Source organism: Paramisgurnus dabryanus, chromosome 2 (genome assembly GCF_030506205.2).
Source record: "Paramisgurnus dabryanus chromosome 2, PD_genome_1.1, whole genome shotgun sequence".
Classification (NCBI taxonomy): Eukaryota; Metazoa; Chordata; class Actinopteri; order Cypriniformes; family Cobitidae; genus Paramisgurnus; species Paramisgurnus dabryanus.
Window position 1 is genome coordinate 46,878,612 of NC_133338.1, and position 13,469 is coordinate 46,892,080.

The 13,469-nt window shown below is 40.4% G+C and overlaps 1 protein-coding gene across 6 annotated transcripts in view; it reads left to right on the forward strand.

Annotated features, from left to right (window-relative positions):
• The first annotated feature begins 774 nt into the window (after window positions 1-774).
• ppargc1a (peroxisome proliferator-activated receptor gamma, coactivator 1 alpha) overlaps window positions 775-13,469 on the forward strand; it is a 41,605-nt gene continuing 28,910 nt past the window's right edge. For all 6 annotated transcript variants that reach the window (XM_065288923.2, XM_065288924.2, XM_073812985.1 and 3 more), the window contains exons 1-2: window positions 775-948; window positions 4,629-4,808. In XM_065288923.2, coding sequence (XP_065144995.1) covers window positions 901-948; window positions 4,629-4,808 — 228 coding nt within the window. In that variant the 5' untranslated portion in view covers window positions 775-900. The remainder of the gene's footprint in view (window positions 949-4,628; window positions 4,809-13,469) is intronic.

Genomic DNA, 13,469 nt, shown 5'->3' on the forward strand with positions numbered 1-13,469 from the left:
AAGCAGCAACTCGAAATGTAGTCAGTCAGTCACTCAGTACTAGCGTATAGCCTACACTCACACATAGACACAGCACGCAGCCTACTGTAGTGTTTCAACACACCTCCCCCTCACCACCCTGCATGTGAAATGTGAGCATTCGAGTAAAGTAAATGCCTAGGAGCTGTATAGATTGAAAGTATGCTGTGAACCATCGCAGTCTTCACAAAATATCGACCGTGTTCTCAAATAACCAGCTCGTGTATCGCATCTAATTTTTCTTTACATTATTTTCCTTTCGCGATGTTTGATGATAAGGGACGCCGCCGCAGATTTGTTTAGTAAAGACGCCTCTGGCGATTGTTTACTCCGGTGAACGAAAGTCATTAGGATTAAAAGCTTTTCTTAAGCACCGCAAATATAATTACATTTGATACGGCGAATGGAAAAGCTGTGAAGGAAGACAATGCTGGCATATGTGATGGATGGGTAAAAAGTCAGTTTTGCAAATAATTCCCACCATTATTTAAACTTTACAGACCTGTGTTGCAGAGTACTGTTATGTAGGCGAAACAGCTTTTGGTTTATGCGTTAGTCTTTAATTCTTACCTCGCACCCAGACTGCGCTATTTACATTGTGTCAGTCGAGGCATGTAGAGAGGAGCGAGCGGTTTTATAGTTGGGAAAGATTTACTATGCGCGTGCCCCGCCCTCTTTACGGCACGTCATTGGCGAGTAACAGCAAAGGGGAGTCACTCCCCTGCCTACTTTTAATAGCTTTGTCATGTGATGGAAAGCAGTTGTAAGACAGGTGCCCTCGGTTCATTGTCAGTGAGGGGCGCTACCCTGTATGAGCGCGTTCTGGAGCGAGTGGATTTTGTCATTTGCCCGTGATTTTAATTTTTTCGTATACCGGGCTGGATGGCGTGGGACAGGTGTAATCAGGATTCGGTGTGGAGAGAACTAGAGGTGAGAACTGATGTGCAACTTGTTTTCCAGGGCTGGATCTCATTATTTTTGCGGGGAGACGGAGCGCCCAAGAAGGTCCGAGACTGGTTTCGCTCGTAGTTACCGTTACGCGAAGTCGCCCGATCCCATAACCTGCGCGGATGATATACGGGAGCTCGGAATGCACGGGAATATCACGAGAAAGTCTGATATTCGGGCACAAATGATGTATGCAATGGTTTGTCTGTTTTTAGCGCGTGCTTTTCGCAAGCTGTGTCGGAGTTGAACACTTGTCGTGGGAAAAATGTGTTGACATGCCGGTGGATGGAGTGCGCTCGCTCGCTGTAACGCAGGTGATGATGAGACAGGTATCAGCACCAGTACGAGCACTAGTCCCACTACCGATGTGCTGGAATTACTAATATGCTCTCGCGTCAGGTATTGTACATCGAAACTTTTTTATTAGATACAGTCTACGGAGGGCTCGTGCACGTTATGCATGACGAGCGCTTGCTGGATTTTTCGTGAGTCTGAGGAAACAGTTTACGCAGCATCTCATCACGGGAGAAAACACAGTTAAGCAGGTTTCAGGGGATAAAGGTTGATGTCAAACTCAGTTACCATCTATTTACCAAGCCCTCTTTCCAAGGAGCTTAACGGGACGTTATAAAATGCACGCAAATGGCTGGCACACGATAGTTTTAAAACAGCTTTGCATGACATGAATCGTTTTGAGTGTTGCCTCATCCGAAAGTTAGCGTAAAACATGTTTGTGGTATTTGGCGTTCAGTGTAAGGTAAGATTACACTCGTGATTATAGCGCCGCTCTTTCATGTGACTATATACAGGTATACACTGTCAGCATCTATCTATCTATCTATCTATCTATCTATCTATCTATCTATCTATCTATCTATCTATCTATCTATCTATCTATCTATCTATCTATCTATCTATCTATCTATTCTCTCTCTTGCTGTCTCGTTTTTGAGTAGGCTACATTTACTGGTTATTTTATTTTACATGCTTATCATAAGTTATTCATAAACAACGTCTTCATGCTTGGTAGTTAATACTTTTCTACTTTTAATTATTCTCAGAAATGTCGCTTCTTTCTACGCACCTGTCGGGGTTGCAAGCTATGTATGTGCGCTATTGTTATACATTTTAACATGTTAAATATTTAAAAGCCTAAATGCATCTAAACATCAGCAAATTGCTCGGTTCTAATTTTAATCATAATATGTGCGTGTTATAAAACCTGTCTGTATTTTGAGATGGGAGAGAAAAGGATACATTGACATAAACTACGTAGACGCCGATGCATTTCATTTGATCTGATCCGCTTTATTACCTTTGGTTGTGACCGGTTTACACAGCTTGCTCGGCGGTTACATCTGCCACAGTCGACCGATAGGTTTTTGTACTAATAAGTAAAGATACAATAACAGACATAATGAAATGTGACATGTACGATGCCCTGCTGAATCATATTTATTTCTTTAAACAGTGGCCATGCATGCTCAAAACCGCACTGGGTTTAATGCAGAAGTTACTAAAGACAGTGTATGTCTGAGAGCAGAGTATTGCAATTTGAGGAGCAGTATCAGAGAGCAATCAATTTCGATAGTATTATGCAAATATATTTGTATTGTTTTTAAAACACGAACACCACTCTACAGCACCCTCCGCCGTCTGTCAAAACTCTATACACCTGTGCGAACAATGCACTGCTGAAGATTTATTTCAGCTTACTCTTGTTTGTCTCTATTGCGTACAATAACCACTGATTGACAGTACAGTGTGAATGTTCCAGCCGATCAGGTGTGGCTGTCGCGTTCTTCCCCACGACGCCCCGCCCATTTCGGCAACCAATCAAAGAATTGTGTGTTTTCTGCTTTATTATTCTCCGTTTTCTTTAAACAGCTGATACAAGATTCACATCTGAGTTACTTACAATGTTACTTTTATTTACTAGTTTTGTGTCTTTTGGGTTTTTATCTAGTGGGTTTTGATTGATGTCTGATAACATGTTAGTGTAAATAAATATTTGAGAGTTTTAAAGGGGACATTTCACAATACTTTTTTTTGAAAGATGTCAAATAAATCTTTGGTGTCCCCAGAGTACATATGTGAAATTCTAGCTCAAAATACCATATAGATCATTTATTATAACATGTTAAAATTGCTACTTTGTAGGTGTGATAACATTAATGTGCCGTTTTTGGGTCCTTTTAAATGCAAATAAGTTGATCTCTGCACTAAATAGCAGTGCTGTGGTTGGATAATGCAAATTAAGTGACGGTGTTGTTCCCATTTGACATAACAAGGGGAGCCAAATATCAATTACCTATTTTTTCCAGCCTGATCTCACAAGAATTTGTATAGATTTTACGAGTTGGCTTATTCGTATGAATTCATGAAGTTAACCGTGCAAAAACAAGCATGCAACCAAACCCTTAACCCGCACCTAACCCCAATGTTACAGGGGCAAATCGTACAAAAACTTACGAATGGTAGTATGAATTAATACGAATTAGCCAACTCTTAAAATACACTAGTCAACATTTGAAGTGGATCAAAACCTTTCCTAAAAGTTGCCTTAAAACCAATACCCAATATCCGTTCTTGTCTTAGGAACTTGGATGAAAGTTTTTGATCCACTTCAAATGTTGACTAGTATATATACAAATTCTTGTGAGTTGGCGTTGGATATGGTTGCAGAGAATGGTTTTCCAAAACTAAGTTACTGGGTGGTTCTTTTTCACATTTTCTAGGTTTATTAAAGCACTGGGGACCCAATTATAACACTTAAACATGGAAATGTCTTCTTTAAGAGATGGTGAATGGTGCCTGGTCAATTCATTAACGGGAAAGTTGCAATTTTGTCATCATTTTCTCACTCTAAAGTTGTTACAAACCTGTATAAAAAATTTTCAGCAAAACACAAAGGAAGATATATGTTTTTGAGCACCATTGACTTCCATAAAATTCTTCCCTACTATGGAAGTCAATGGTGCTTCTGTTTCCTGCTCTGGGGGTCTACAAATATCTTCCTTTGTGTCCAGCAGGCCAAATAAATGTATACAGGTTTGTAATAACTTAAGGGTGAGTAAATAATGTCAGAATTTTAAACTTTAAATATTGTGTGTAAATTACTTTTTTAGTTTTTGCACATTTTAGGGAGATTTAATGTTTCGTATTCTCCATATTTTATCTCGTATTTAACACCTGAGCAATATTCGCAGGTGTGTACCTTCATATGATGTGTACAAGAAAAGCTTTGCCAACAGCTCTGTCTCATGCTGTTTTCTTAAATGTCAGACTGCCCCCGTTGCCGCATTGTATCCAATTTAATGTTAATTTAATCCTGCAATTTGTCTATGTTGTCTCTTCATCAATCATCAAAGTATTTTGAAACACTTCCTGCCATCTTTCCATACGTGTAAATATGACATATATACATTGATTTTTTTTCCTCACAAAGGATGTTCTCCGAAGGATTAATGCTCTCCCTACACGCAGTGCTGTACACAAGACTGCTCTATTGATCTCACCCGAACACTTTGTTATAATCATTAACTTAAAATCTCTAATTTGCTCAAATGGAAAGTGAACACTCATGCTTTCACATAAACTCTAACTGAAGACGTATAACCGCTTGACAAACGTACACTCAACCATCTCTTTTTTTCTTCCAGTGTGCTGCCTTGGTTGGTGAAGACCAACCCCTTTGCCCTGACCTGCCTGAGCTGGACCTTTCTGAGCTGGATGTCAGTGACCTCGATGCAGATAGCTTTCTGGGCGGACTCAAGTGGTACAGCGACCAATCAGAAATCATTTCCAGTCAGTATGGCAATGAAGCATCAAACTTCTTTGAGGTAAAGTTGCTCATGATGTTTTTGCTGTTTTTTATCTGATTGTCTTCTGTGAACTTAGATATGAAGTTTAATGTTTTATTTCTTGTGAGTGTGTGAAATTCTTCAAAAGCTCAGCTTGCTGTTTATTAGTTTATGGATGATGCTTTACACATCTGGAACGGAGAAATGAACATTCAGTGAGTTATTATGATAAGCACCCAACCTTTGTCCCTTGCTTAAGATTTGTGGTTTTGATATATCCTCAGAACCCATATAATTTTTTTTTTGTATATATACAGTAGATTCCTTCTGATATACATGAATTCAGTAATTATAAAAGCGAAGACTACTAGTTACAAACATTATTTGACTATTCAGCTTTGTTTTGTAAGTAGTTGGTGGTTTGTGAGTAATCTGAATGAATTCTCATCCTATTTTATAGCAGTGGTTCTCAACACCCATCCTGGGGTGCACATTTCTCCAATATCTGAAACATGCAGTTCACTTCATGGATCTCTGCTAAAAAGCTGATTATTTCAGTCAGATGCGTTAAATAAGGAAGATGTATAAAAATGCGCAGTGTTGTGGGCCCTCATAATAAACCACTTTGTCCATGTATTGTCATGTGGAAAAAAACGAAGAGGTAAAACTTTAAACCTGTTACATCTGCACTTCTCCGTCACTGACACCGAAAGCAAAGTCCATAGAGAAAGAAATGAGGCGGCTAAAACAAATCAGCCAGGGCCAGGACTGGTTCATTATGTCTTATCTGGGTAGATAGAGAAGAGAAATGATAATGCTGCATTGCTCTGAGTGCTGGGAAATATAGTGCAGGGTCTGTCACAAGGGTATGTTTTGGGGTTTGGTTGCATGGAGAGATAGGGTGTGGAATTCATCCACATTCCTATAGGGTTGTGGGAATCACTTGCCTAGATCATGTGGCACTGACTGAGACCCCTAAAGTTGATTTTATGGGGGGCTGCAGTTTAGATTGAGACAGGATAAAAGTAACACTGTGTGTGTGTGGGTGCATGTGAATTAAATGTGGAGGAAAGTTCCTAGCAGGTTTGTTTCCATTCGAAGTGAAAATTGCACAAGTGAAAATTAAAATTTGATCAACATTGACATGTCACAAATAATAAAGCACGTAAATATCATGGAAGTGAGTAAATGTTGATAGTATTTTCATTTTGAGTGAACTTTAAACCCAATGTGGTTAAATCAGAGAGGTGGAACATGACGTGCTAATACGCATTTCCCACACTGGCCTATGTGGGTCAGTACAGCGCCCAAGAGCAGAGTGAAGACAGGTTAATAAATGGCCAGCTCTTGTGTAAAGCCAGTTGGCAGAACTTTTTCATCCTTCCCCCACACTCAGTTGAACCTCTGGCAATGTTTTCTTAACCTGTCTGACTGCAGTATAGTTAATGGGTGGCGTGGCAACTCATCTGATCTCTGCCGCAGAAAACAGGCCACACACGGACGCACAGACTAAATAATGCTAAATGAAATGTCTGCATATGCTTATATATATATTCAGGTGCGTGGAATACAAAGTAAAAGCTTTTCTTATCACCACGATTCATTATTTCGTGTCGTACGCTTTTCTGACATTTCACACACGATGTTCCATTATTGCAGGGCCGTGTGGGGCAAGCCAGCAGGCAGATGAAAATGAGCGATAGCAGCGGGCAGGCAAATGCTGCCTAGAGATTTTGTGTGACGTGACGGCTTATGCCTTTCAGTCGCCGTTCACTCCTAGTTATCAATCCCATCTCGGGGGCTAAAATGGATTCTCTGGAGGTTGGGTTTGCGCTGTCCCTGAAGGAGAGGGCCTGACAGCCCGGTCAGCCTGTCACCGGCAACCCTTCTCATGGGAACAGGGCCTTGGGGAGGTTAGAAGCACTCAGTTAACCATGTTTTGAGTCAAATAGATTTGCTCTTTTAGGTAAGGTCTGCGACACCTTCTTTGTGCATTTTGTGTTTGCCTAGACGTAATAATTACTTTTAAATTTTTTCACGTGGATGTTTTTTTTTTGCTGTTTTCAGGTGCATAGCACGTATTGTGATACGCATGTCTTAAAACTTGATATTTGTTACTTGTGCCTGTGAAATCCAGGATAAAGTCTCATAATCTATAATCTATTTATTTCAATCATTGATTTCAATCTTTGATGCAGCTTTACTCAGTATTAAAGAGATATAAAGGTTATATTTTCGCAGAATGTTCTTTACATTATTACAGACTGGGTCAGATTTAATAAAACATCAATCACATTCTTCAAAAAATAAAATAAGCTTTTCTGTGCAGAATGCCACATGAAGAACAAAGCAGCAGCACAGCGTAAACAATTGCACTTAAGCATTACATTAACTTGATGAATAATCATTTACAATGTGTAGTCAACTAGAACCGGATCAATAAATCAAATTGTCCAATGCAGTTCTGCCCTCATCTCCATCTGTGCTGTGACCAAAACATGTTACAGAACACTTAAGCAAAGCTTCAGGCTCGATGCTAAGTTTTCCACCTTCTTAACTTAGCCTTGATTCCTCTATCATTGGAGCTTGCACGTGTAGCGTGGTAAACAGGTGACTCAAGTATAGCATGCTGACTTTTTGGATGGCCTTTAGCTCCGAATCCGGCAGGAGTTCTCGCTGTGCTCTCTGCCGTACGGACAATGTGTGGAATGGAACACTCCCTGACTCCAAGCGATTGCCGCATGCTTTTATTTTAGGGGCACTTGACACCTATTCAAAATAGCTGCCCGTTAGGCGGTGTACTGTATTAGGTCATCCAATAAGGTCTTTGCGGTGGGTTCTTGTGTTTATATCCAAACACAAAGCTATGCTGCCAGCGAGTGTTTGGAATTACAACTTGGTCGTTGGGTGAAAGCACTGGCTGTGCTTTGTAAGGTGAGCACGGTTACTTATGACCGGTTAAAACTTTGACCAGACATTGACCTCCTTGCCAGCTGTTTGCCATGAGCCCAAGTGACTGTGTGTGTGTGTTTGTGCGTGCTTGTTTGTACTGGATGTCTAAGTGCACGAACGCCCCTGCGGATTAATCACTCAAATCTCACACACGCTCAAGTACGCGTACACGCATGCATGTTAACAGGGTCCCGTTCGCTCCTTGCTTGTCTAGTAATTTGTAAATCTATCAAACAGTCATTGCCGCCTGCCGAAACCCGCAAGGAACTGTGATTGATAAAATCGCTCCGTTGCATTCCTGGATCAAATGTACATATCTCAGAAAAAAACACCCATAAGCACATCCACGCGGGAAGACACAGGCACACAGTGGTAACAGTGACTGCTGATGGCTCGGCATTTTTAATTTGCAAATTTATGCTGACATTTGAAAACACACCATCGGTTTAGCTGCACCGGTTCAGCTGGGCCAAGCATATTATCATATTGTGCTGTATAATGTGATTTCCTCAAGTGAACACTTATAAAGCAGGCATGCACATGAACACGCTCGTTCGACACCTGCCTCTTGAAGCACAGATAGTTTGCATGTACTTTGGTGTCAGCCTACTCAAAAGCAGTTAAAACTGTCGGCCTACGTTTGCAGGGTTCGTCTTATGTTGTTGTTGATGGTGTTTAGTCACCACACAACTAAATTTATTTGGAAAGCTTCAGAATGAATAAAACAATAGTTTTATTGTAGTGCTTTTTTAGTAGAGCGAGGAATTGCATTTAATAGGGGCTTTGAATGTGGATCATCCAGTCTGAATTTACAGTTGAAAACTATCCAGTTAATATTATTATATCATTTTTGTGTTTTGTTTTCACTTATTTGATATTTTATATCATGATAACGATATGTATCACAGAAACTTAATTTAATCTTCAGGCACAAGGGCTTATGGGTATTCCTCACAGCATTTTGAACTGATAATTCTAAGTTAAAGGAGTCATAAGTCCCGATTTTATGTTTTCCTTTGTTTTTAGAGTGTTAAAAGACGTCTGTGCACATAAAAGATCTGTAAAGTTGCAAAAATACTGGTTTTAACATTTGCATAACACCGCCCTAATGTATATGCAAAGATAGAAGGTGTAACTTTCAATCACGCTGTAGAATTGTTGTTTCCGCCATGTCGAGTAGATGCTGTGTTTTCCCCTGCGAAAGGCAAACTACTTTGTTTGGCCTTCCAATAGAGTAAACATTAAGAAACCAGGGGTTAGGTTTTATTTACAACATTGTTTCAGAACAGTACAGCCCTAATGTTCAATTGTGTGCTGCACATTTTACGGAGGATAATACTTTCTGAACACGGGGGAGTTACAAGGCTGGATGTACACAAAGGCTTCGTCTAAAAAGTGGAGCAATTCCAACTTCACAACTACACTCTTCTGTAAGTAGCCGATGTTTTCATATTTAAACCTACTGACGATTCAAACGTGAGTTTTGTGCAGAGTAGCGCTTGTTGTTTGTCGTTTCTACGATCACAAATACAGACATGGTTTTATGTTTTAATATACTTACCTTACCAATCTGTATACGTTCTGCGCACATGTCGCTGGTAAAGTCGATCGATCAGCTTAGCCATTTGTGTTTTCTGTGTTAGATTTAGGTTCGTATTGATAGGGTAGTAAAGACGATAGTGTCTCCTGGCTTTTACTATTGCTTTGGAAGCTCATCTTTCAAAACATGGTAAGGAGCGTCACGTTTCCGTTTACGTAATTGAGGTATTTGGCCAATCACAATGCGCTGGATAGCTGGCCAATCGGTTCCAGGTGCGCCTCATACGTCTTGAAAATTGAAGCCTCTGGCTCTTTGATTGCCCCCTGGTGGCTGGCTGCAGTACAAGTCATAAACCCCGCCCTCTCCATTCAAACGAATGGGAATCTGCTCTAAATAAAAAAAATTATACTTCCAATAAAAGTTTCTGAAAGATGTTTTTGGTCCTTTCAGGTAGTTCATATCACACTGATATATGTGCAATTGTTCTTTTTTGTGATGCATTTTATTTTAGCTAGTAATTTGATGGCACGATTGAATTGGGCGTGTGAGCGTTTGGGCGGAAGTTTGATACCACGGCTCCGCCTCTGGCTCCACGGACGATTCCTTCTGCGCATGCCTTAGCTCCAAACTGACGTTTTTACGCAACATGGTGGTGACCATGGTCGTCATTTTTGGCTTCAATTCATTACAATGGAGGGAGGCGACGTCACATCGTCCATCTTTTTTTACAGTCTATGATCAGTTCACATTGCGCTTTCTCAGAACGATGAGCTTTGTACAAAACGAATTGTTACAGAAGGGCGGGGTCTTAGAGGTGCTACAACCATAAACCGAGCAATATGGTATTACACCAAATACACAAAGCAATGTGTTTGCTATGGGCCCTTTAATTGCACTTGAATGTTTTTTTTTTATTAATAAGTTAAACAAACAAATGCAAAATTTTAATCATGATTGCTTGACTTTTTGAGTACAAACAGCATTAGGGGCTTTCAGTCTACAAGATACAGCATATACACTCTCCGAAATAAAGGTACAAAAGTTGTCACGGGGGCGGTACCCTTTCAAAAAGTTTGACCTAAAGAGGTACCTTTGAACCTAAAGAGTGCATATTAGTACCTCAAAGGTACCAAAGTTGACATATTTGAACCCAAATGGTACATATTAGTACGTTTTTTTAAGGGGATCACACACCGTTCGAGTCGCGTCTAGGACAACTCCGAGGTATCGTAAACCAGAAGTGCACATTAAATAGCGCGAGCTTCGTCAGATAGCTTCTACTTCAAAATGCAAAATACATGTTACCAGTCAATGTTATTGATTTGGGACAAATATGATGTTATTTAATGTTAAACTATGAGAGTGGCACTCTGTGGCGCAACGGGGATTTGCCCAGGTTCCTGAGTCGTAGCTGGGTGGCGCGGACAGGCGCCACCTGTCGGAGCCGGTTTGCGTATACTCATAGAAAACAATGTGTTCTATTTTTTTAAAGCAGCGCAGAGCTGTGCATCCGGTGTGCGACCCTCTTGAGGGTACTGTCCCAGTGACAGTGTTTGTACCTTTATTTCTGAGAGTGTATACGCTTGAATTAGTTGAATTTTCATTTATATGAAGTCACTAACAACATGATATAAGATTTTATAGTAGCAGGTATATTTGGATGTAGGAATATAAATGCTACCTGGCATAGCAGTGCCTCTAAATGAATTCCACTAATGTAATTATGTTATGGTTGTTTTCATCATAAAGAAAATGTGTTCTCTCGATGCCAATGAAGTATTCTGGCCGTGAAGCTTGCCAGCCAGCCATAGAGAAACCTGAATTTCAGTGAATATATTCGCTCATAGTCACTTTGTAATGAAGGTAAGGATAGAAGCAGGAGAGCGTGAGGATGAGGGACAGAAGAGAGGGAGGGTAACATCTCCTGCAAGTGGAAAATAGTCCCCGCGGGGCATGTTTGCAGAAGCACAAGTTAACATCTACTGCTGCTTGCTTTGCTTCCTTGCTTTTCTTCCTTTCTGGGTCTTTCTCACACTTGTTTACTCCTGTCTATGCTGTCTATATGTCGATCTTTTATTCTGTCATACCGGTGCTTTGTTTCGATCCTGTGTGTGTTTGCAACAGTGCCGGTTGTGAGTGAGAATTTAGGTCTTTGTTCAGGGGCGTGAAGCCTTAGCTGATCTTCAATCTTAACCACCTGATGCTCATCCTAGATCCAATTTAACACCCCAAACACACTACTCAGGACTCAGGAGAAGGGGCAATAAGGGAGGAGGGATACCCAGGAAGAATGTGTGTGTGCGCAAAAATTGGCTATATTTATAGTAACACTAATATATTATAAATCAGCCATAATGTTTTATATTAATTACTGTATGCTCAGAGGCTAAGGTTTAGGATATGGTTAGCGTATAGTAACTATCATTATATCTAGGGCAGAGGTCGTACAAAAATATTTAAATGATGCAGCTGACCAAAATAAACTATTTTCCGTGCACTGTGTGTAATAGGAATAATCATTTACTGTTAATGTTCCCACACCATCACGGTGCCACAGTCTTGTCAAGGGTTGTCATGTTCTTAATAATTTACAAATCTTATCTTATTCCTGCAAGCCAGCAGTATGCATTACCTTAAGCTTTGATCTTAACACATCTCTGCGGTGCGTTTTCTTGTTTGCACATGCTTGCGCTGCTTCAACATGGTTTGTTTCCTTTGCTCGAAGACACACGGTGTTCTGCCAGTTCTGTGGAGTTAAGTGTCATCTGACAGTCATACCACACAAGGCTTTTTCATGTTTGCAGGCGGGCACAGACGGGGTTTTCCTTGGACATAGTGGCCAGCCCTTTAAATCTTGTTTTATGAGTCTGGCTTAGACAGCTCATGTTGGAAGTTGCTCTTTTCAGCTGATCGCATGCCAGGTTTGTCTTGGTCTCAAAATAAATATACTACATCAACAGCACAACTAGTACTAGCCAAAGATTTACCATTGGCTGGCATAATGGTGATAATAATTAAATTGCATTCCATGTTTGTGGTAGACATGCAAATGCAATCTGCAAAATTCGTCCAAACAAACACCCTGTAGAATCATATTCACATTTTGTATTGGCATTGTGGGCTATTTTTAGTTTGTGACTGTAATCTCTTTTAAGAGCATTCCAGGGCCTGTCTCTTCCTAACCTGGCCGGAAACGCTAAGCCAATAAGCCCTAAACGTCTGGCTCAACTCTCGGGCTGAGAGAGAGAGAAAGTGAACCCCGTACAGGCGTTGCCTGGATTATTTAATACTTCACCATGGCAGGGAGGGGCTGGATTCCAGGAATACTGGAAGAGCTTATGCACTGCAGGGTACAAAGTGTTTCATCGCTTAGGGACATCACTCCGTATATGATTTTATTGAAGGGGTACATTAGAAACAAAAAACGAAATGCCAAAATTCTGCAATAGCTAATAAGCTGACTATGGAGGAGATAAACCTAATACATGATTTTCCGATAGTCGCTTTCTTCTGGTGTCCAGTTATCCATATACGTCCAAAACATTTATACAGACGCTTTTATCCAATGCGACTTACAGTGCATTCAGGTTATGCATTTTTATCAGTATTTATGTTCCCTGCAAATCGAACCCTTGCCCTTTTCATGCAATGCTGTACCAGTCGAGCTACCGAAAGACAAATACTAATAAATAGTGCTGCAACAACTAATTCATAAAATCGATAATAATCGATTACAAAATTCATTGTCAACGAATTGCATTATCGATTAGTTGGTCTGTGGCATCACATGCTCCCGCACCATCGTCAGACAGCGCGCATTCGCTTCATACAGCACCAACTGTGCAATTATAATGCTGCATTTACACCAGAGGCGGCAAAAACGCGCTATTCACGCATAGTTGGATGCTTGAACATTTGAGTTTACTCGCTTCATTCGCGCATGAATTTCTAGTAATTCGAGACATTCACGCGGAAATTCGTGAATAAATTCTACCTTTATTTGACTATTGATACAGATCAGATTCATAGTGATGTTTAAAACATACAGAGTTTGATCTGTCTGCACGAAGGGAATACTTCCGGGTTTTATAAGTTGGGCTAGAGTGCCACCTGGTGGATAATACCAGAAATATGGATTGCCAGTAAAACTCATCATTGGCCGAGAAGCTTTTTCTTTTAATTGACGAGTGATGCATAAACGCCGTCTA